Source organism: Myotis lucifugus, unplaced genomic scaffold (assembly GCF_000147115.1).
Source record: "Myotis lucifugus unplaced genomic scaffold, Myoluc2.0 scaffold_111, whole genome shotgun sequence".
NCBI lineage: Eukaryota > Metazoa > Chordata > Mammalia > Chiroptera > Vespertilionidae > Myotis > Myotis lucifugus.
In genome coordinates, this window is record NW_005871159.1 from 1,673,082 (window position 1) to 1,697,351 (window position 24,270).

General features: G+C 36.2%; 1 protein-coding gene across 1 annotated transcript in view; it reads left to right on the forward strand.

The window, feature by feature from the left end:
* TFAP2D (transcription factor AP-2 delta) overlaps positions 1 to 24,270 on the forward strand; it is a 50,658-nt gene that overhangs the window by 15,122 nt on the left and 11,266 nt on the right. Inside the window, exons 4-7 of the mRNA XM_006093220.3 lie at positions 226 to 391; positions 562 to 680; positions 13,152 to 13,293; positions 17,502 to 17,615. Coding sequence (XP_006093282.1) covers positions 226 to 391; positions 562 to 680; positions 13,152 to 13,293; positions 17,502 to 17,615 — 541 coding nt within the window. The remainder of the gene's footprint in view (positions 1 to 225; positions 392 to 561; positions 681 to 13,151; positions 13,294 to 17,501; positions 17,616 to 24,270) is intronic.

A 24,270-nucleotide genomic window follows, 5' to 3' on the forward strand; every position in this document is an offset into this window, starting at 1 on the left:
AAGATAATCTACATAAACATCTCCAGTAGATATTTGAAAGACAAAACGTTGAGTGTCATTTGAAAGGACATCTTCAGAGCAGCTCTGAGATGATTCAGCTGATGTGCATGTAAGGAAGGTGGGCGATGCATCCCTGAATCCTGAGGAGAGCCTTGGTGTTAACTGTCTTTCATGCAGTCATCATCTCCACTGTCATTAACAGACAATATGCTTTTTCCTCCAAAGGTGGTACCTGTGTGGTCAACCCCACAGACTTGTTTTGCTCTGTCCCTGGCCGGCTGTCCCTTCTCAGTTCTACTTCCAAATACAAGGTGACCATTGCGGAGGTGAAGCGGCGCCTCTCACCACCCGAATGCCTCAATGCTTCACTCCTGGGAGGCATTTTGAGAAGGTATGTTAAAGTTGTTTTCCAGTTGTTTGTGGGTCTCCAATACCACACTCCCCAACCCTTAGCTCTTACATCTTCTGTCCCATGTTGAATTCCTCAAGTGGTCAAGAGTTCTCATATTTTCCCTCAGAATGTGAATTGTCAAAACTTAGTGTTTGCTTGTGTTTGGACAGAGCAAAGTCCAAGAATGGGGGCCGCTGCCTGAGAGAGAAGCTGGATAGGCTTGGCCTGAACTTACCCGCAGGAAGACGGAAAGCAGCCAATGTTACCCTCCTCACTTCCTTAGTTGAAGGTATGGCTTTTCAGCTCTGCAGAGTAACGATGGAAGGTTAGCAATTCTTTGAAGCACAGGGTTATTACATTATGCTGTCTAATTTTTGTCTATGCCAGTGATTTTCAACCTTTTTCATCTCATGGCACACAGAAATTAATTACTAAAATTCTGCGGCACACCAAAAAATATATTTTTGCTGATCTGATAAAAAATAGGCATAATTTTGGTTCATTCACACCAGACAGCTATTATTGTGTTGGCTATTGTCATTTTATTAATTTGATAATCTAAGGGAAAAGAGGTCAGTGCTCTTGACTGAATAGTCAGGTATTGCGTGTTTTAAAAATTCTTGTGACACACCGGTTGAAAATCGCTGGTCTATACCGTTAAGCAGGATAGGTAACAGTTACAAGCAAAGTTTCCAATTCATCTTAATAATTACTAAATTGCACTTAATATAAAGATCAGATAATTCACAACATTATTTAATTTACTGATCTCAGCAATAATAGGGAAGAATGCAACAATGGAAGATTGAGGTACTTTAACAATTATGCCCTAAATATCAGCATCAAAAATTGTCTGTACTATTGTCATTTTTATTATTGTTTGTTTTAGAGTTCAGATCAATTTGACTTAAATCATTGTAACTCAGTGCAACATGATCTACAGGATAAATAATAATTCTTTATAAAGAGTTCATGGGAGTCTAGGCATGATACTGAGTCTGAGGACACATCATTTGAATCCTAGCAGACATCTGTCTCCTAAAGTACCGTGCAGTTGGGTACTTATGGGTAGAGAAACTGAGTTACAGAAAAGTTAAGGTTAACCAGTGGGGTAGAGACAGAGGTAGAAATATGTTCCCAGAAGTTATTCCCCCCCCCATTTATCTTTTGTTTCTTCTATGAGGACTAAACTTTGCATATTCTCATTCCATCTTCTTCTAAGAAGAGGCATTATTGAAGTTTCATTTTAACTCTATGGGGGAGCTATTGAATGTTAAAGGAGAGTTCTGTAACACAGAATGCTATTGTTTTAAATATGAACAAAGAGGCTTTTTTCCAAGAGTCACTGAAGTACTCCTATGGCACTTTTCTTGCATTGGTCGCTCACTTGTCTACAAGGCGCTGTAGGAGGTGAAAAGTAAGTGACACACAAAAACAAGCATCCAGTATTTTTGCAGATTACCCATGCATACCACTTATTGTACAACTTTGTGAAGTAGTGTGTTCCTGACATTTGTCTTGGCAAAATTGCTTTGGTGACTTTGCTGTTAACCGTTATATTTGCATTGTTCTCTAATTGTAATAATAACAACTACAACAATAATGTTATTGGCCACTAACATTCACTAAGTATTACGGTTACTGTATTCTCTAGTTGTGCTGTGTTTGCTTGAGTGAGTTCATATTGCAAGATGACATATGGTACAAGGAGTTGACCAGTCATCCATTCATATGGGTTGGGGGACTGGGAAGAAGGGCAAAGTAGAAAAAAATGACTAAGGTGTTGATTCTAAAAGGAGAAAGATTTCTGCTCAATTTAAGTGAGAACATCACTAAAATTATAGCTATTTAACACAACAATTGTTCACGATGTAATAGGAATAGCATGGATAGTGGGACTTGATTGGTTCTTACACCCAACTCTGCAGTGGAATTGACTGAGAGGTTTATTTAAAATGCTTGGACCCCATCCCTTCATCAATTGAAATCATTCTCTGGGGGTATGGCCCAGGCATCTATATTTTTTAAAAACACCCCCAGTGATTCTGATTTAATGAGGTTTAAGGGTCATTGCTCTGTTTCCTGAGATCCTTTCCACCACATAGGATGGACTGACTATGAATTCTCATGAAATTTGTAACATATGTGAAAAGTAAAGGCCTTAAGAAAGACTTTTCTCCATGGTTTCTGTGAATATACTGGGCAGTACAAACTGAAGAGCCATAAAAGGATATATTCGCAATTCTTCTTATTGATTTTTATAGTAGCCAAAAGCACTGGAGTATCCTGTGTGGGAATCGTCGATCGATGCTAACAGAGAGGATGCAAGTTAAATATGTGAGATCCTACGATGATCTCGTGGTCTTGCCATATACTCCTTCAGCTGCCTCTCACCGAAGTGCCTAACTATCACAAAACTGCCTAACTTGTGTTCTACTCATTTGGTCTCTGCTTACAGAGGAGTCACATCAACCTTTGCTGATGAACCTTAAGATTTTATTCTTCCCAGATACAACTCAAATTAATTAGATACATTTGAAGTCCCCAAAATACAAATGGTGTAGAGAAATATATCTTTTTTGTTGTTGTTGAATTCCAGGCACTTTGAAGGAACTGAGGAAAAGAGAGTTAGGAGCAAAGGGACCTTTTCCATTCCTCAACTACTCACATATTACATTATGATCCTCAAATGCACACTGTATTACACACACACACACACACACACACACACACACACACACACGTTTTAAGTTTCATCACTAACTGCTATGTTTTCTGATATTTTTATTCTATTCCATATATTTTCTTTCTGATTGTAATCCCACTAAATTTATTTAAAGACTGTTGAATCTTGAGTCATGACCCACAGTTTAAAAAAAAAACAAATTTTAGAACATGAAGAGAGCTTTACATTTGAAGAACAAGGACATTCCACCTAAATTAAAATAGGGTTCATTGGTGGTGACAACTGATGGCTCTTTTCCAGCCAGCAAGATGCCATGTGCTGCGTTAGGCTCAGAGTCCTTGGAATCCTCTGGGTGATGCCAGCTGTATACAGAATAATGGTGACCCAACTCCCATTTATCAATCTCTTAGGATATTGAAATAGTTGATGCTTCTCTTTAGTACTTTTGTGACCTTGATTCTTTCTGTGCTAACATGGGTCTGATTCTGTTACCTCAGGTTGTTTTGCTTGTTCAGTGTTAGGTGGTACGTAAATTAAAACCTCACCATGTTACTAGTTGGTGTGAATATAAGGCTTTGAATTAATCATATCTCTGGGTAATATTTTTCCTCTTCAAGCAAACATTTTTGTAAAAGCCAGCAACATTTTAGATTTTTTTTTCAAAAAATTTAAAAATCTAGATTTCTATTCATCAAAAATGGTCCCTCAGCTTTCTTATATTCACTAAAGGCTCAGTCCACAGATTCGTGCACTGGTGGGGTCCCTCGGCCTGGTCTGCATCCTCTCGCAATCCAGGATCCCTCGGGGGATGTCAGAGAGTAGGTTTCGGCTTGATCCCTGCAAGCCATCACTTGAACTCTCTGACACTACTTAGTCGCCCGAATTTAGGATCGCATTACATCTTGGTTTGTTTCTCTTTTCTGATTATCAACAGTGTCTCTTGTAGTTTCAGTAGGGTGTCCATTTAGTCATTCATTCAGTCAGTTATAAGATTACCCTCCAAACCCTTTTTTTCTAGTCCAAACATACCAACTAAAGGTAAGAGAAAGGAATGCTATCACTTGGTGCTATTTCCCTGTTTTCTTTAATACCGAACCTATGCAATTGCATTGCCAGGAAACCAGGGAAAAGAACAACCAATTTGACAATTAATTCTTTCCCATAGAAGAGGTAGTAGCAAGTGGAGGTACATTACATTTGCTTGATATGTGATTAGTTCATGGCTTTTTATTTTAAGAAGAGGTATTGTTCACTGCTTGAGGCTTCTAGGATTCAAACACTAACATTCTTTTGCCAAGAATTTTGATAATGCATGCACAGGGCATGCTTACCATCAGTTGCTCTTCTCAAGGGATTGAGAACAAAGCTGATAGTCTCATTGCCTTTTATATAGGTACCACAATGGGTGTTTAATGGACTGTGGAGCTTAAGGCTAGTTTCCAGGGACTCATGGCAGTTATAGGTCTGAAAGGACTATCATCCCCAAATAACTCCTCCACTACCCATTTCAGACATCACATTCCCACATTGTCCTTCCTTGGGGATAGAGATTTTCAGCTTTCTTCTAAAACTATACATGATATAAAAAGGATAATAAATTGACTCTTTGTCATAATAACTCTAATTGGTGCTTGTTTAGTCAGACAATGCCCTGGAACACCTCAATCATGAGGGTCTCTGGTGTTCCCATTGGCACACAAACGCTCTAGCATTGGGCTGTGCATTTCACAGCTGTCAATGGAATTGGGCTCAATAGAGTAATGCTAGTAAAGCCTGTGTTACACATTCATTTCAAGGTCTCAGAAAATGACTTTTTTTCTCCCAGGCCAATAGGTATTATTTCATCTGTAAATTTCTTTTTTCTTGTTTTTAATATATTTTTATTGATTTCAGAGAGGAAGGGAGAAGGAGGGAGATATAGGAACACCAATGATAAGAGAAAATCATTGATCGGCTGCCCCCTGCATGGCCCCTACTGAGGATCAAGCTCGAAACCCGGGCATGTGCCCTGACCGGGAATCAAACCGTGACCTCCTGGTTCATAGGTTGACGCTCAACCACCTACCCATGCCAGCCGGGCTATATATTTCTTATTCTAAGTTATAGAATAATTTCTATCTGAGAGACGCTGCTTTGATAAATGGTATTAGTAAGAACTAGTATTTATCAGAATTTTCAATAATTGATGACAATGAAACAGAGATTGTATCATACAATGTTATGAACAAATAGACACCTTCTTAGATGATCTTAAATCATTTACTTACTTCCTAATATTACCCGAATCTATGATTTCATTCATTTTTAGGGGGAAGAGGTTGAGGCAGAGGAAATAGGCTACTACACATATGACTTTGTGTTAGACTATGTGCTCAAAGTGTCCTTACATTCCTGCTTCTCATGGTGACTGTGGCAGAAAAGGCAAATGTGTTGAAGCCACTATTGCCCCCTTTGGTCCAGCTCATTACACATTGTTGTAAGCTGTAATGCTCACTAAAGACATGTCTCTGCATTATTTTCCTTGTGATTTCATTTTCTTTTTTCTGTTACTGTCATTCAAACTTTATGCCTCAACTAATACGCTTTTCAACCACTCTGTTCTGCTTTTCTCCCAATATTCACATTTATCAACATTCCTACGTGTTCTAATAAAATTGCAATTGCTATTATTGATGTCTAACTCCTACTGAGCAGCAGTGGATGTTTTGGAATTGTTCATGTTTTAATTTACAACAGATGTTTGAGTTTAGAATTAAATGTAAGAACAGGTCCAGAGAGTAAGTTTGCTTTGAATTCATATCATTTTAAATAGATAATTTATACAAATGGTAAAAAATACAAAAGTTGAAAAAGAATATATAGTGAATTACCTCCTTTTTTCTTTGTTCTTCAATCATTCAGTTCCCTTCCTGGAAGAAAACAAATGTCATTGGTTACTCTATTCCTTTCCAATGACATATGCATGGGTTTTTTACTATTCACACTTTTTGCTTGTTGAGTTTTAGTTTTTTTTTCTCATCTTATCTTAGTGTTCTTTTTTTTTAGTGATTATAAGTTGTCCATTCTTTAAAACACTCATGGTATTCTATTGTTTGAGTGCATTGTAATTTATTTAACCAGTGCCATACTGAATTTCATATAGGTGTTTTTAATCTCCAGCTATTACAAACAGTGCTGTACAATGAGTAACCTCACACTTAAATGTAAATAATCCTGCAGATATGCAAGCACATCTATTCAATAAATTCTTAGGGATGTGTTACAGGGTTAAAAGATATTTACATTTGTAATTTCAGAAGCTTATAGAAGATTGTTCTCCATAGTGGTTTTAAATTTGGAATCCCATCAGCAATGGGGGTAAGAAGTATTGATATGATAGTACTTCCCTCTACTATAATCCAAGCAGGATACTGTCAATTTTTTAATTTTTGCTAATTTGATTGATTATAAAAAAGGCTACCTATACTATGAAGGAAGATGAGTTGTGTATATTTTTAGGAAAATTTTATTAGTTTTTCTATATGTTCATTTACTTTATCCTTATGGGATGAGTTTGTGTATTTTCCTCATTGATGCATAAATACTCATTATATATCAGAAAAATTGGCTGTATGTCTCTGATATGAATTGTAAAGTTTCTCCACTCCTGGCTTTGGTTTATCTGTTTGCTGTTTGTCTGTTTGGTTTGTTTGTTTGATTTGTTTATGTCTATGTCCTGCAGAACTTTTTGATGTTAATATAATCATATTTCTCATCTATTTCATTCCATGGCTTTTAGTTTTTATTATCATACTTTAAAAGGCCTTTTTTTAAAAAATCCCATGTTATCTTCTAATTACTTTGTGGTTCTTTATTATGTTTAAATCTTTGATGTATCTAGACTTTGTTTTGTTGTTGGATGTATGATATAGATCCAATTTTATTTTATTTTTCCCCATATGGCCACCCAGTTGTCTCCACACTGGGTGTTGATAATACATTTTTTCCTCACTAGCATGAAAAGCAAACTTAATCTTACACAAAATATCCCTACAGAAATATACTTTTTCAATAGACTGATGGCTTTGTTTCCCTAATATTGCTGTCTCCACTTCTACCATCACATGTTATTTTCTGTTTCTAGAGTTTATACTATATCAGCCAAATAATAAGGCAGAACTTCTCATGCAAGAGCCCACATATAGGTGTGGACAGTTTAATATTAGCACTGTAATGACTGCCTTCCCTTTGAATAAGCCACAGATTCCTTGTATTTGGGGGATATGTATAGTCAATTCCTACATAATACTTTCCCTTAGGGCAGTGATTCTCAACACTGGCTTGTGATTACTGCAGGAGCTTTCAAAAAATGCAGATGCCCTGACTCCAGAGAATAACTGATATGGAGTGGAACCCTGACTTTAAAAAAAAGGACACATAGCCCAGCCAAAGTGGCTCAGTGGCTCAATTGTTGAATATTGACCTATGAACTAGGAGGTCATGGTTCAGTTCTTAGTCAGGGCATATGCCTGGGTTGCGGGCTCAATCCCCAGTGTGGGGCATGCAGGAGGCTGCCAATCAATGATTCTCTCTTATCATTGATATTTCTATCTCTCTCCCTCTCCCTTCCTCAATAAAAAAATATTTTTTAAAAGACCCATAAACCATAAACTCTCAGGTTATGGAAGTAGCAAGGGTTGAAAAACAATGCCTTCAACTATAATCTATTAAGTGGCTCTACTAATAAGACAATATACTCTATTTCTATGGGTTTGCTATATATTTTGCTCTTTGTAGCAATTCTCTTTTGTTCTACCTTTTCACTATATGCTTTGGAAAGGGTGCCTCACAAGACTATTATTTCAATTAACCAAAAAATATTTCAAAGCTTTTTCATTGAACAAATGTTTACTGAGTACTTATTATGAATTAGATGCTGTGCCAAGTGTGGAATGGTGAACAAAATTATCTCTTTGAAAAATTAGGGGGGAAAAAAGAGGAACAAATGTAATAATCTGAACAATAAAGATTAAAAAAAATCAATATCCAAAAAAAAAAAGAAAAGAAAAATTAAGTGTTGGCATTCAAACAAAATCATCATTAAGCTAGGGAACCTGCCACATAATAAGGCACCTGTCTATATTTTACACTGTATGATATATATAGTGTAGAGTACATTGCTTTCAGAATACTTTGGGGAAACCTATAACAGATATATTAACTTTGTCCTGCAGCTCTAGGGTTTACTGTAGCTGGATATCGTAAGATAATTTATTTTTTTAATCCTCACCTGAGGATATTTTCTCCATTGATTTTTAGAGAGAATAGAAGGGCAGGAGGAGGGGGAGAGAGAGAGAGAGAGAGAAACATTGATGTGAGAGAGACACAGCAATTGGTTGCCTCCCACACACACCTTAGTTGGGGCTGGGGATTGAACCTGCAACTGAAGTATGTTCCCTTGACCAGGATTCAAACCTGTGACCCTTTGGTCCAAGGTCAATGCTCTAGCCACTGAGCTAACCGGACAGGACGTAAGATAATTTATTTAATGTAATATCCAGGTTTAAATATATTCTCAGATTTGCTTTCTAATAGGTACTTTCTTGAATAATCCCAAAGGTAGACTTAATTGTGCTCTTGCCCAGTACATGTAAATAAGACTGAAATCATAAATATGTGACTGGGATTGAACACATATGAATTTTCCTTTTAGTTAATAACATTGGGTAGTGCAATACTAAGTTAAACCTGAATTGTTTTTAAGGCAATATTTATAGTGATAGTTGGTAAGAATTATCTAGTGAATAACAATGTAGAAATGTCCTTTAGTACAAATTAGTTTAGATACTGATATTTAGTTGCCTAAAGTACACTTTCCCCTAAAATACAATAATTTTAAAAGAAGGAATAAGCCCAAATGACCATATAAAAGTTGAAAATCAGGTGTATTTCCTTTTTGTTAAAAATGCATTTAGATCTGCTTCTGGTAAAATACTGTGGGAACCCAGAATCTCAACAAAATGAGCAATCAGCTCTCCTCAGAAAACATTTTCCCATTAACTTTCTACTTCCAGGAGGCATCAATTATCGCCGTTTAATTTTTTTCTTTCATTTTTCACTTTTTGTTTCTGAGTGGGAAATATGAGTGCCCTGAAACCAGGGAGCAAACCCTCTTCTTATGTTCTTCCATATTCTGTAATTTTACTTGTGCCGGCTTTTTGAGAGAGTTACTCAATACGTGCCATCAAGTGGTGCTGTTATTATGGAAACGTTGAATATTCCTTCATGGTTTCCACTTTTTTAGAACTGGTGGTGTAGCCACATAGAGCCTAAAGCCTTGCACTTGGAATACTCCTGTCTAAGCATTAACACCAGTCCCCAAACCGTCCTCCTAAAATGTATCCTCCTTCTACAATGTTCTTGGAATGACATGAAATACAGTGGGTGTACTTGCTAAAGTTAGTGTAGCGTTCAGTTGAGTAAGTAAAGAAGGAGTGGGGGACTGGTTGTCAGGTGGCACAGTGCACTGAAATAAAGGAATAGCTTAAATCTGTTCTGGAAAAAAATAGAAGAAGAACCAGGGCATTCCACCTTGTCTCACACAGAAATAAGGTAGGAGCAGCTGTACTTGTGAATACGTATGGGGGTAGACAGGAAAATGTTTTGGGCCCATTATGGACCACACTTTTCACTATAAGTTACTGTACTTGCTTGTTGCCATGTGGGTGTTTTTTTGTTTTGTTTTGTTTTTAATTGATTTCAGAGAGAGAAAGGGAAAGGGAGAGAGTGATAGAAACATCAATGATGAGAGAGAATCATCTATCAGCTGCCTCCTGCACGCCCCCTACTGGGGATTGAGCCCACAACCCAGGCATGTGCCCTGACCGTGACCTCCAGGTTCATAGGTCGAGGCTCATCCACTGAGGCACACCAGACGGGCACATGTGGGCGTTTTGATCCACCACAGAGACAGGGATGCTTGTAGATCTCTATTTTCACGAACCAGTCAAATAACCGAGCAATTTATTCCTATGCTTTTGTGATCCTGACATTTCTATCTTTTTTAAGCCTGTTGACTCTAAAATATCTGCTGTACAGCATTTAACTATAGATTTGTCATCCTTACTGAATATCATGTGTATTTTAACTCACAGATCCACTTCCTCATTCATTCTTGGGTCCTCAACACACAAAGCTTTGGTGGCACGATGCACACATTTTAACTACATAGCAGAGTGTCTTCACTTGCCACCTCTTTTGATGCAGCATCACTGTACATCCAGTAACAATGTTACATCACAAGCAGGAAGAAGCAGTAAACAGAACTAAGGAAGGAAGGATCTGGCTGTCAGGGTAAATGTAAATAGCAGCTGTTCCAGTCAAACTGTTTTTAAAGCAACCACACGGTGAGAGCTTTGCATAAAATGGGCCAGAACTGCAAAAGTGACTATACTATATGCCATCCTTTTAAGAAAATATCTTTGTGCCATTTTTTTTTTGCCAAATATGCACACATGTCCTCCCCTAATTGGTTAGGGTAATAAACTGCTGGTATTAAGCACTCTAAAAATATGGCTTGTACATTGCAGTGTTATTCAAAACTGCGGCCCTTCAATAAATAGCACTACCCAGACTAATCGGTATAGAGACCCTTCCCATTTAGTTATGTCACCTTTCTATTTAAAATGGAGGAAAGAAAATGATGTTTTCTAGCACATGAATATAAAAATCTTAACTAAGATTTATATGTTGCAGCTGCGTTGAAACAGAATACAGAGGGTGGGGGGGATCATGATGAGATAGTCCGCCAAACATTGTCTGATCTAACATGTTTACCTCATGGTAATATTTATACTATGTATTGAACTAGACTCTTCTAAGACCTAGAACAGGACTTCTCACATTGCAGAAATAATGATTTTTTAAAAAGTTGTTAAACACTCATGAATGGATAAAAAGAATGAATGACAACATTAGTGTCTATTGGTAACGTAAATAAAAATTAAACACACTTGCATACATATTAGTCTAATTTTAATGCTTGTTTAATATTTGTACACATTGAAACTTCATATCAGGATATTAACTAATCTGCATATAAATGTATTTTTCTGTCAAATAAACAGGACAAAACCCCCACCAGTTTCTCTTTACTCAATAGGTATAAATCATAGAAATAAACCACCATTCAATAGTTTTTAGCCTTGTTCCTCGTTAATATACATCAGGGAAAACTTTTGAGATAAAAGCTTTTAGGAAAAGACTATAAACAAATATTGAACCGATTTAATTGCATAATGCTGAAGTCTTTAGGGAGATGTATACTGAGGTTTATAATTTACTCTGAAATGCATCAAAAATAATATGGATTGATGAATGAGTAGAGATAAAGAAAGGTGAGTGGATATTGATAAAGCAAGTAAAATATTAAGGGTGGACATAAGGCAATTCACTGTTAAAGTCTTTCAACTTTGCAATATGTTTGAATTTTTTTATAATTAAAATGTTTGAAAAAAATTATTATGAATTTATTTACTTTTTTCCCCTGTAGCATTTTTAGTTGTAATAAAGGCAAGGTGTCCAAGAATAATTTAAGATAAAATTACTCTTAGGATTATATTTTCTCAGTTCTATATTATCCTAAAATGTTTTCCTGTTTTCTATTATTGGTAATTTTCTTTGTCCTTAATTATAAATGAGTTTCCCAACCTGAAAAATTATTATTTCTCATTTCCAGAGAAAATGAATATATTTACTGAGCAAAATATATGAAAGTTTCATTAATATTAACTAGCCTACTTTGTATATTTACTTTGTGTAACTATAAACTATTCCTACTCTTAAATTATCCACTACTCTGTTATTCTATGAGTATAAAGCAGGATTAAATCCATTACATCTTAGACTGTTACTTTGGCTAATCACCATACAAACATCATATGATTTGGACATCAAGCCTGACTTTTGAAAATTTTTTATGGCAAAATTTGATTGACCCGATGGCTGTTAGATCACCTTCACCTCCTTTGAACTTACCTGAAACATTTTACCTCTAACACTCATTTGATACTTGTAAGACAACAGCTTGTATTATATATAATGTCAACTATGTCAACAAACATGTACAGATTATAGATATTACTTCTATAGGTACAATATAAATTATAAAGTGCTAATAAGGTGATTTTGTGTTTGTTGTTATTGCTGTGACTAGTATTTGGTATGGTTGTCACCTTCCTATAAACAGGGATGATCTTTGATGTCCTTTTATATCCCCCATTACTCTTACCTAGCACTGTACCTTGAACAAAGTAGGTAGTGAAAGCTTGCTTTTTAAATGTTTTTAATGGTTGAGTAAGAGTTGACTTGATTGAGCTTTAAAAATACTGTTGTTTTCCAGACCAAAGTCCATCAGTAAATCTTTACCAATAAACCATTTTTGCCCCATGTCTTGAAAATGTACTTGGGTTTAAGATTTTATGAAAGAACCAAAGTTATTTATGATTTTATTATACTGATGAAGCATCAAATATTTTGTAATGTACTTAAGAAGCATCGTTAGCAACATAATGATATGAAACCAATAGAATTCATTTATCTCACTTTCCCAAGTGTTCCAGCTTCTTTGGAAAATCATTTAGACCCTTTGCCAATATTTTGATAGGTCCCCTGGAAAAGATAGCTGAATATTTCAGATATACTGAGAATGGGCTGTAGGTTGAGCAGCAACAAGATGAACTACCCACGAAGCTTGTTCCCAAGGGCATTAATTAATGCTCCTGAATCTCAGATGATGTCAGTCTGGCCTAATGGTCAGAGCTTCAAGGGGAGTCAAAACTAGACTGCGGTTCTGGGTTTTCCCCTTGATTTTCCACATACCCCTACCTGGTAAGTAGCTTTTGTTCCTCAGTTTCTCCTCATCATACCCATCTTACTCCATCCCCCCAAAGGTCCTTTCCCTGGGATTATTCAGAATGAACAGGAAAAATGATCCATCTGACCACAGCCAGGAATGAGGCGTGAGAAAAATATAAGGCACTTCTCTTCCCAAGTTTGGTCAATCCTGAGAAACTGACTTTTATTGTCTGCCAACAGGGGAGGCTTTACACTTGGCGCGGGATTTTGGCTACACTTGTGAGACAGAGTTTCCAGCCAAAGCCGTAGGAGAGCATCTTGCCAGACAACATATGGAACAGAAAGAACAGACAGCAAGAAAAAAGATGATCCTAGCGACCAAGTAAGCCAACGGGGAAGCCCCTATGCCGCTTTATCCCCGGTGTTTCCATTTTCTATGAAGTGGTGAGGCACTCAGAAAGAGAAAACACCTTCATCGTTTCTTATGGTTTCATGGTGCATATTCTAAAACAGAGAATTCCTTCTCCCTGTCCTCCTGCAGGAATGGTTGTATTACTGTTCACCACTACCACCGCAGCCGCCATTAACATTCCAAACACAAGTCCATTTTCTTGGGAGCTTCTGTCACTCTGTTGAAGTGTCTGGGAGTCAGTGTATTCAAACTGATGCTGAGGTCTTATTTTCACACGAATAAATGTTAAAAGAACTTGATAGAAGAGAAGTACTTCCATATTTGTCAAAGTTATGCTGAGGCATCTGCTATAGAGTAGTAGCTTCAACTTGGGAGTTGTCTTTTCTTTCTACCTGGGATCGAAATCATGTATATTATGTAGGTGATATTTTGACCTTTGACTTCAAAAATATTGTGAAACATGTACTTTTCTTTGATTCTTCTGCCCATAGCTGAACATTTGCAGACATTAAATATCAAGCAAAAATTTAATTCTCTAGTTTCAATGACCTTATTTTACATGAAGTATACAGGCCATAAACGTCTAGAAATTAGATCAGAGCCTTTATAATTTTTTTCTTTTTTGGTTATTTATATCCATCCGTCTTCTTATTAGATAATGTGAAATGAGAATTAAGAACCTGAGACAACCTGGCTGGTGTGGCTCTGTGGTTGAGTGTCGACCTATGAACCAGGAGGTCATGGTTCGATTCCCAGTCAGGGCACCTGACATGCAGGAGGCAGCTGATCAATGATTCTTTCTCATCATTCATGTTTCTATCTCTCTCCCTCTCCCTTCCTCTCTGAAATCAATAAAAATATATTTAAAAAAGAAGAATCAGAGACAATGCAGTTATAGCAAACATATACAGTACTAGTAGTCATCAAATTAAGTAGATAAAGTAAAGGATGTGTAGGAATAACACACTTTTTCTACAACTTACCAATAGATCCAACATGTGTTATGAGTGGTTTCTACTGAGTGGTAAAGCATTGGCTGTTTTTAATTAAAATACTCAGAGTTGAAATTAAGCAGCCTACATAGACATTCTCACAAATCCCTTAATTCCTAAGAGTGTGACAATTGTGTCAAAAATATGTACAAAATTCAAAATTCTTTGTATGAGAGATCCAATTGCTGACCTGCATTGGCTCACATATTTATTTTTATCTCTGTGAATAACAGATTCACTTGTATTTAATTATATTGCCAAATATATAATTGTATGAAGGCCCATTGATTAAGTGTCATTAGCCTCCTGATTCCTCTTTATTTCTAGTGCTTAGTTGATTAACCAAAATACTTTGATGTAATTAGATAGTTATTTATGAGGAGAGATAGAAACTGAATTAGAAAATTTGTGAAATCTAAAAAGTACTGGGCAAAACATGTATTTGATTTATGGAAACACATTTAAATGTCTTCCTTAAATTTAGAACTAAATATGATTAACATTTGATCTACATAAAGGTAAAGCAAAATAGTTAACAAGTTTTAATTGAGCGTTACCATACCATTAATCATCAACAGGGGAAATATAGAACTTTCAATTCAGACATCAGCTAAAAATTGTGTCCTTAAGGACAATGACGTAAGTGACAAAGTTAGAATTTATGATTCATCGAAGATCATCTTTTGTTACATAATTCATAATGTGACATCTTGTTTGAAAAAATAAGAATATTTCTTATTGTAGCTTCATAAATAAAATTTTAAATTAGAATGAAACTAGGCATAAAAATAATAACTTTGTGTCATAATGAGATGATGATGATAATTGCCTACAGGATATCTACAAAATTATCATCTTTTTTTAAGTCTAGAAGCTATCCTAAGTCAGTGAATTAAGCAGCAGATTCAAATATCTAACACTGAGAATTCTGAAACTCCTGGTATAGCTTAATGCGTGGTGTCATTGAATTGCTTGGCAAAAGTTAAATTTTTCCACATTTTGCCATTTCCTCATTTCTTTATCAACTTAAAAGTTAATCATAACTTGTTGTATTGTTAATATAGTTAGAAAGTTGATTTACCACCTTATAAATTAGTTTACTCAATTTTCCAAATAATTCCCTTATCATAACACAAGAACTAAAGCAATGTTTCAACCTTCATTTTAATTTTTAATATATTTAAATCTAATAGAAAATTTTTAAAAACATATCTTTAAACAACTCCAATATGTTTTTATAATAATGGATCATATTGATGGCCTTCCAGATAGCAATTCATTTTGCTAATCTGAAAAATGATAGCATCAGTCTGTACTTACATTTTTAGTTAGAAATTTCCTTAAAACAAAGATAATATAGCCAACTGTTAAGTAACACAGAGCACAACAGATAATGATGCCCATAGATGTCATTATTTGATGCCATTAAACACTTACCTTGAGTTGCTATTTATCTATTAAAAATAGTTTACATACCTGAAAGTCAGCCAACTGAGTCTAACTCAGAACAGAGAAAGTGAGAAATTCAGATCAAATATTCTCAATGGAAGTACAAACATGCCAGAGACTCAGCCAAATATCCGCAGGGGCCTGTGGAGGATCAGCCAAATATCCGCAGGGGCCTGTGGAGGATCCTGTTTTCTTTAGGGCAAATAAGGACTGACCTCTGTTCATTGGTTTTTCCTCTCCCCATGATCCTCTTTACTTTCCCCTTTACTTTACTTTCACAGAAGGCAAATTCTGTGAAATTAAGCATTCATTAAAAAAACCTCTGTAAGAATTCAACATTTTAGGCACCTAATAATAAACAAGACTCCACTGATTTTAACTCAGTGATAAATTATGTGTGCTTCAAGATATTTTGTCATTTTCCACCCTAGCCAGTTTGGCTCAGTGGATAGAGCATAGGCCTGCGGACCAAAGGGTCCTGGGTTCAAGTCCATTCAAGGGCACGTACCTTGGTTGTAGGCTCCTTCCTGGACCGAACCCTGATTGGGACTCGTGAAAGAGGCAACCAATCAATGTGTTTCTCTCACATTGATTTTTCTCTCTGTCTTTCCCTCTCTCTTCCACTCTCACTAAAAATCAATGGAAAAATATTCTCGGGTGAGGATTAACAACAACAAGATATTTTGTCATTTTCTAGTAGTTATTTGTTAATGACACAAATGCTTTGGACAGGAATTAGTGGCTGGGACCATGGAATAACAATCACTTGGAATAAATTGGCCCTTTCATACTTGTCTTTGGCTACATGGATAAGTATCATCAGAGCTACACGATTACATTTTATGACTGCCCACTGTTAATCCAGACAAGTGAATCTATTCACTATCATATTATCCTTTGAATGTGGAGTGGCCTCACTTTAGATATATTCTTTATATAATATATAAAGAAGATATATTCTTTTCAGCAACAGCTACTGCGTTGATCTAGCGTTTTGTTGCCATTGTTTTAAAAAATGTTTCCGTATGTTTTGCTTCTTTAGATATATCATTTGGAGTATGTATTGCAAAGCCTTTACTTTTATACACCATACATGGTAATGTGGCAATTAAAACTAAAACCAATGATCAGAAATCATAATCATTTAAATTAAGAAAAACAGCAAGTAAATGCCCTTACATGGAGCATGACAATCATTTTTGTGAGGCTAGTGGATGACATTGTGCATAAGTAACCACATCAAATATTAAACTACGAATTTAGTCTACAAGAGCCTGAATTATAATGAAATATTGGGAAAAGGGGGATTTTCCAAAGTTCACTTGAATCATGGCTCTGGAATAAGCCTATAACTTGATTTAAACTTCTTTACAGATATGATATCACCTCAACATCATATTTTAATTTAAAAAGTAACGATTGCTCATAATCCTTTCACATAGGTTTTCCCTTGTCCTGAGGTTAACCTATGAATATTTGCCGTAACATTAACCTTGGTTTTATCAGTGCCCCTGGACTGTTGCTCACTGGAGAAGTTTATGATCACACTATGTCGAGAGCAGCTCTGCCACTGTGCACCTCATCTGTACATTGCAGATGAAACTTCGCAGGTTGCTTTATGAAACTGTATCTAGTCCTCTAGTAAAAGAGAAAACAAGCCTTTGATAAAATGCCATGGGATGAAGTTAAAGCCCCCGTTTCACGAGTTCAACTTCAACTTTGAACCTTTTATTTTAGACAAATTTGTAAAGAATTCCAAGACCTCTTGAGCCAAGATAGATCACCCCTGGGATCCTCCAGACCCACTCCAATTCTAGACCTGGACATCCAGAGGCACTTAACACATTTCAGGTAAGACTGGGTTTCTAATTTGCTCAGACTCTCTTTTTAAATTGTTCAAACTGTCTTTACTAATTGCTCAAACTGTCTGTACTAGACATTTTGTGTTCCTATCACAATTCCATTTAGAGATATAACATATATGTATATGATGACTAAACTGATGTTTTTGAAATTCCAAGCATCTAAAATAAAATTGTAAAAATAACTAATGCATGAAGCATTTGAGATAAGAAGAGTTAATATCTTTGGTGATTATCAAGAACTTATGGCTTTAAAAGTAGCCACTATTATTTTAAATAATCACACTTTGGATTAGGAGTCTGAAGTCTGTTAAACAGTTCTTTCCCTTAATTAGGTAAATTGTTGAATGAACAGATGATATGACAAATTAATGGGATATTATAGGCTGATTTTCCAGTATAATTTCTACACAACTAGAAATGCAAATGGTTCTTAAGTTAGTCCACACCAACATATTTAAAGGGCCTAGAATGTATTATTAAAAGTGTATTTTGAAATTTTTTTTTGAGAGGCTTTGGAGAAGAATATAATATTTTTTCTGGTTAACTTATGCCCTGGATGCAATTTTGAAAATAATATATAACTATTTAGGTGCCTTCCAATTTAAAATTTTAGGATTCTATGCCACATGGAGTTCTCATCAATATAAAAAATATTTATTCTCTTTTAATTAGTATCATTTAGCTTAAATACAATGCTAAGGAAAGAGTAATATACATTAAATTTTTAAAAGTTTTAAATACCTCTCAATGATTATAATGCTGTTGAGGAGAATACCCCATTATGATAAAAAATAGAGACTTAAATAAATTAGAATTTTATCTGCAGCATCAGAAACGTTTAAATAGAATATTTTTTCATAATATCACAAGGCTCCTCAAGATATAATAGACACATCTCTGAAGACTAAATTTAGGATTTATCTTCCAAAAATGCAGAAAATATAGGTTATAGTTCACAGGACTTTTCTCCTATGACTCAGCTGGATTAGCGAAGGTGAGTGTTCTAAAACTGGAAGGAAATACAATGGCTATACATGTAGAACAAAATACTTTGGAGTCAATAGAAACATCTTCAAATTTAGACCCTTACACATTGGAGCTGGGTTGTTTGGGGTAACTTTTACACTCTTTCCAAGCCTCTCTCTAGCTGTAAGTGAAATAAGAACCCCTCCATTGTATCCTGGTAGTGAGCTAAAATGAGAAAAATGAATATAAAGTAAGCATTCCAATAAATGATGTATTATTTACTCCACCACTGACCCAAGTTTAAAAGGTACAGATTGCTCCACTATTGCATCTGTACATATATTTTCCATATTTGTATTTGTGTACATACTAAAAATATCTATAGTTTTTACAGAAGTTTAAGTCAAAACTTAATACTTTTTATACTAATTCAATTATGGATTTAAGGAATGTTTAAGGTACAAATTTACTCTAAGGAGGAACTTACTGTTCAAATACAGAGAACTGGATCTCTATGTCATGTCTACTAGGTTATTACCAATTATAGATGCTGCAGCCTTCATCATCTGTGAGCTCAAAATAAAATACAGCATCAGTGTGTAAATCTAATATCACCTACAGTGTGAAATAAATAGTCAAGTCATTTGGTTTGCTCAGTATAGGCACAAACTGCTAATGTGTTGATATTTTAGTCATTTGACAACTTAATGCCACAGAACTCTTCAGAGAAAACTTTAGCTTCTAACTTAAGCTAAATGTTACCCAAATGGGCTTTAAATACTCTTATTTACACCCCCATGCAGAATATGGTAACAAGCTGGTCTGGTGTCTCCCAGAGAAGAGCAAAAGATATGGTAAATTACTCCCCCAATTCTCAGTTTTAAAAAAGGGAAAGAGAGATTAAATTATAGGTGTAAAACTCAAGATCCTCTGTGGCTGGAGGTTCTCAATCACAGCCATTTGAGACGCATAACCATCCTTAAAACGTTTAATGTATCTACTTATAAAAGTCTGATCTATAAAATGTTGGTGTTACTTATATGTTGAGTATTTTGATATCAGAAAGTTGTGAATTCCACTTATTATACTCTTTTTAATGTTTGCTGGATTTTAAATTTATTTTTCTTTAATTACACTCCAGATTAATTATGTAGATGAAATCTTTTGATTTTATAATGGGAAACAGTATGATGTTAGAAGTCTCTTAACCAAAATTCATTTTGTAGCAAATTTCCTAAATTATATCTTTTTAAAATTGTGGTGAAAAACACATAACATAAAATTTACCATCTTAACCATTTCTAAGTGAGCAGTTAAGTAGTGTTAAGTATATTCACATTGTTCTGCAACCAATCTCCAGGACTTTTTCATTTTACCAATGAAACCATGACTATTAAATGCCAATTCCCCATTTCCTGCTTCCCCCAGCCCCTGGCAATGACCATTTTACTTTCTGTCCCTCTGAATTTGGCTACTTTAGATGCCTCATACAAATGGAATCATGCAGTATTTGTTTTTCTGTCACTGGCTTATTTCACCTAGCATAATGTCCTCAAGGTTTGTCTATGTTGTTACATGTGTTGAATTTTCTTCCAAGACTGAATAATATTCCATTGTGTGTATATGTGACATTTCACTTCTAACTTGAGCTAAATGTTACCTAAATGAGCTTTAAATATTCTTATTTGCACCCCCATGCGTCCATCAATGGGCACTAGGGTTGCTTCCACCTCTTGGATATTGTGAATAGTGCTGCTGTGGACATGGGTGTGCAAATGTTTCTACAAGGTTCTGCTTTCAATTCTTTTGTATCTATACCCAGAAGTAGAATCACTATGTCATATTATAATGCTATCTGAGAAACTGCTCTACTGTTTTCCATAGTGGCTGCACTGTTTCATATTCCCACCAACAGTGCCCAGGATTTTATTTCATTTCTCCACATCCTGGCCATCACTTGCTATGTACTTTTTTATTTTATTTTTGGTAGTATTTATCCTAATAAGTGGGAGGGGATATTTCATTATGGTTTTGATTTGCACTTCCCTTATGATTAGTGATATTAATCATTTTTTCATATGCTTGTTGGCCATTCTGTGTCATCTTTGGAGAAATGTCTATTCATGTCCTTTGCCTGCTTTTTAATCTGCCAGTTTGCTTTTTGGCTGTTGATTTTTAGGAGTTCTTTATATATTCTGGACATTAAACCCATATTAGACATATGATTTGTAAATATTTCCTATTGTGTAGGTTGCCTTTTTATTCTGTTGATTGTGTCCTTTTTATATAGATGCATAGATGTTTTTGATGTAGTTCATTTTGCCTATTTTTACTTTTATTGCCTGTTCTTTCTGTGTCACATCCAGGAAATCATTGCTAAATCCAATGTCACAAAGTTTTTGGCCTACTATGTTTTCCTGTGAGAGTGTTATAGTTTTAGGTCTTGTGTTTAGGTATTTGCTTCATTTTGAGTTAATTTTTGCATATGATATAAGATAAGTGTCTGACTGCATTCTTTTCCATGCCATAAATTACACTAGGTCTCACTTAATATCCTCCGTAGGTTCTGCAACTTTAAGCAAAATGTTGGATAATGAAACCAATTTTACTCTAGGCTAATTGATACAAACAAGAGTTAAGCTCCTATGACATCTCATCAACACTATATTGAAACTATGTTATTGCAGGACCTGCTTTGTATATCCTTTTAAACAAAAGGTTTAAACGTGGCTTAAACATTGCCAGTTAAAACCCAGATTGAATTCTCCTAATGTAGACTGGATTTAAGTGGGTGTCTTTGTTTTTACTGTGCATTTATTAAAAGTAGCCTGGATAGATTATCTTAACAGGACTGTAAAAGTCAGCGTGCTGCCTGACCTTGAAAGAGACTCCACACGTGACAAGTGTAGCCCTTAAACCTGGCTTCACAGTGGACTCTCTCTTGGAGCGTTTTAAACCTCTTAAGAACTGGAGTACCCCTTTAAAGATCTGATTCAACACGTCTAGGATTGTACTCAGGTACCCGTTATTCGCAGACCTGAAGCTGATTCTGATAGTTAGGCAGCATTAAGAACCACGGTCCTGGGATATTCCTAGACTATTAGAAAAACAATTCTTATTCATGTTTAAAGTAACGCTGAGAGTTATGTAAAGTTCTGTCCTGTACACTAACATATTAAAGAGATTCCTAACTTTGAAAACAGTCCATTGGCAGAGTCTTATTTCCCAGTTTTTGCTGAGTGCTGGCTGGGAAAAAAGAAGAGAGCATGATTGGATGGGCATGGAGAATAATTAGTAACGTCACCTGTGCTACTATTTTATTTAGTCAAAATCTCCTTCCCAGTGCAGACCACTTGAATTACACCTGATAGGGTGCTTGATTTGGTTCCTTAAGAACTGGGGCTTACTTTCGGCAAGTTTGAATTTGTCCCGGTAAAGCGAGGATGTGATCAGAGTAGTTGACATATCAGGGTGCTCTGGAACCCCGTGCGTGCAGGGACCCACCTCGCTTTTCACAGCCTGGAAGACTGCTGTTTCCATCAAAATAGCAGGAGGTAGATTTATTCATGATATATAATTTAGTGACTGTGAAAAAAAAGTGTCTTGCTGTAGAGAACACAGCAGACACCACAGCTCCTACTGGAAGTGGGAAGAAAATGAAATGAAATCTGCAGGAGACCCTGTAGACGATTCCCAGGAATGGCAACGGCTGTGAGATCAGTGACATCGGGTTCCACGGACAGAACAGGTTCTGCTAAGATAGAAACCCAGAGCCCTAATTTTTCAAAATGTTAGGAATTCTCCTCTGAGGTCTCAGGAAATGTTAAAAACTTTTCCCTTTTCTACCTCTTACGTTCTCATAATCGCATTGAATCTGAAGTCAAGCATCTGGCAACATGAATAGGGAAGGAGGTTAGACTGTCGTTAACACTCAGTTTAGAAAGAACAGTCTATCAGAAACAGAGGAAATTTTCTTTCTCGGCACTCAATTGTCAGCCTGAAATGTTATTGTTTCTAATATTTTACCGTGCTAATGGCAGGCGGTGAAAGATAACTAACTAAAGGACTGTCCCATTCTTTAGGGACTTTTAATGTGGAACACAATTATATTCAAAGACTTATATGAGAGAGATTTTATAATAGAGAATTAAACAGAGTGCAGGCTTTCATTTTTCCATCCACAGTACTTAGCACATAGTATGTGCCCAGCAAATATACGTTAATAAATGAAGATAATGATGCTAGCTATGTTAGGTCTTAGATGAATCCGCCACTGATTCATTCCCCAGAGCCATGGGCTGAGGAAGTGGAATGATCACCGTGCTTACTAGTAATTCTCCTGTTTGAGTCAGAAAGTGTGCTGACACCACACCTTAGAATTAGATGCTCCTGCTACTCCCATAATGCTTTGAAAATAAGAAATGTACAGCATTCCCAGATACCTATGTGCCTGCTGGTGATTAAATTTTTCCATTGATTCTCACTGTTGAAAGCTCCCTTCTGTTTCCCACTCTTCTTCAATATTTGGATCTTCTGTTCAGCATCCCTGTCAAGTTGTCACCCGTTCCAGGCTTGAAAACTTGCAATGATAGACTGCTCTTTGCTCGAGTAAGCATCCTCCTATCTCTGACAGCTCTATTAGAAATGCCTTTTTTCCCCAATGAGGCAACAACTGTCTCCCTAAAGCCCCCCTCCTTGGGGGTCTTACAGAGTCAGTTCTATCCTGTTCCCCTCCCAGTCGCTAAAGACAGCTCTCATGCCTCTCTGAGCTTTTTGTTCCTGGGCTACTCATCCACATATGCCATGTATCCCAGTCAACTCAACCAGCATCTTCTGAGTGCTATGTGGTTGGCAACATGCTGAAGAGAGGATGTTTCTCTTTACTTAAGCGTGAGCATGTTTGGTCTTCTCCGAGGAGCCTACAATGTGTATAGTCCCCCTCCCTTGGGATGGGAAAGTGGCAGGGGAGGTAATCTGCAGTGGGTGAATTTCTTTTTATTTATTTATATATTTTATTGATTTTTTACAAAGAGGAAGGGAGAGGGAGAGGGATAGAGACTTAGAAACGTCGATGAGAGAGAAACATCAATTAGCCGCCTCCTGCACACCCCCCACTGGGGATGTGCCCACAACCAAGGTACATGCCCTTGACCGGAATCGAACCTGGGACCCTTCAGTCCGCAGGCCAATGCTCTATCCACTGAGCCAAACCGGTCAGGGTACAGTGGGTGAATTTCTTAATCTTGCACAAGTATTTTCAGGGCCAGAAGAGAAATGAAGAAATTTAAATTCAGTCTCTAATCCCAAAAGAAAGCATCATGAAATAAATTACACAACTAAGCTTAGCATTTAAGAAGTCAAAATAGTAAGCTTTCTTTAGGATGTTCTGCCTAGTCCAAGGGGACATCTAAGCCCATTTTATTTAAGAATATTGGAAATAGTGAGCCTGAATTGTGAAGGAAAAAAAAAATCCTTCCCAAACTTAAGCTCCTTTACATAAGGTTGAAATTAAACTTTAAAAGGTAAACTTCGCAAGTGAGTGCCATTCCCAGGTGCAAAGAAAAATACACTCATCAGGTCTTATTCACCAGTTAAGTGGACAAGGATAATCTGTATTCACACAAAAAAAGAGACTCCCTTGAAGTAAACCTTGCACTAACAGCAATGTCGACTGG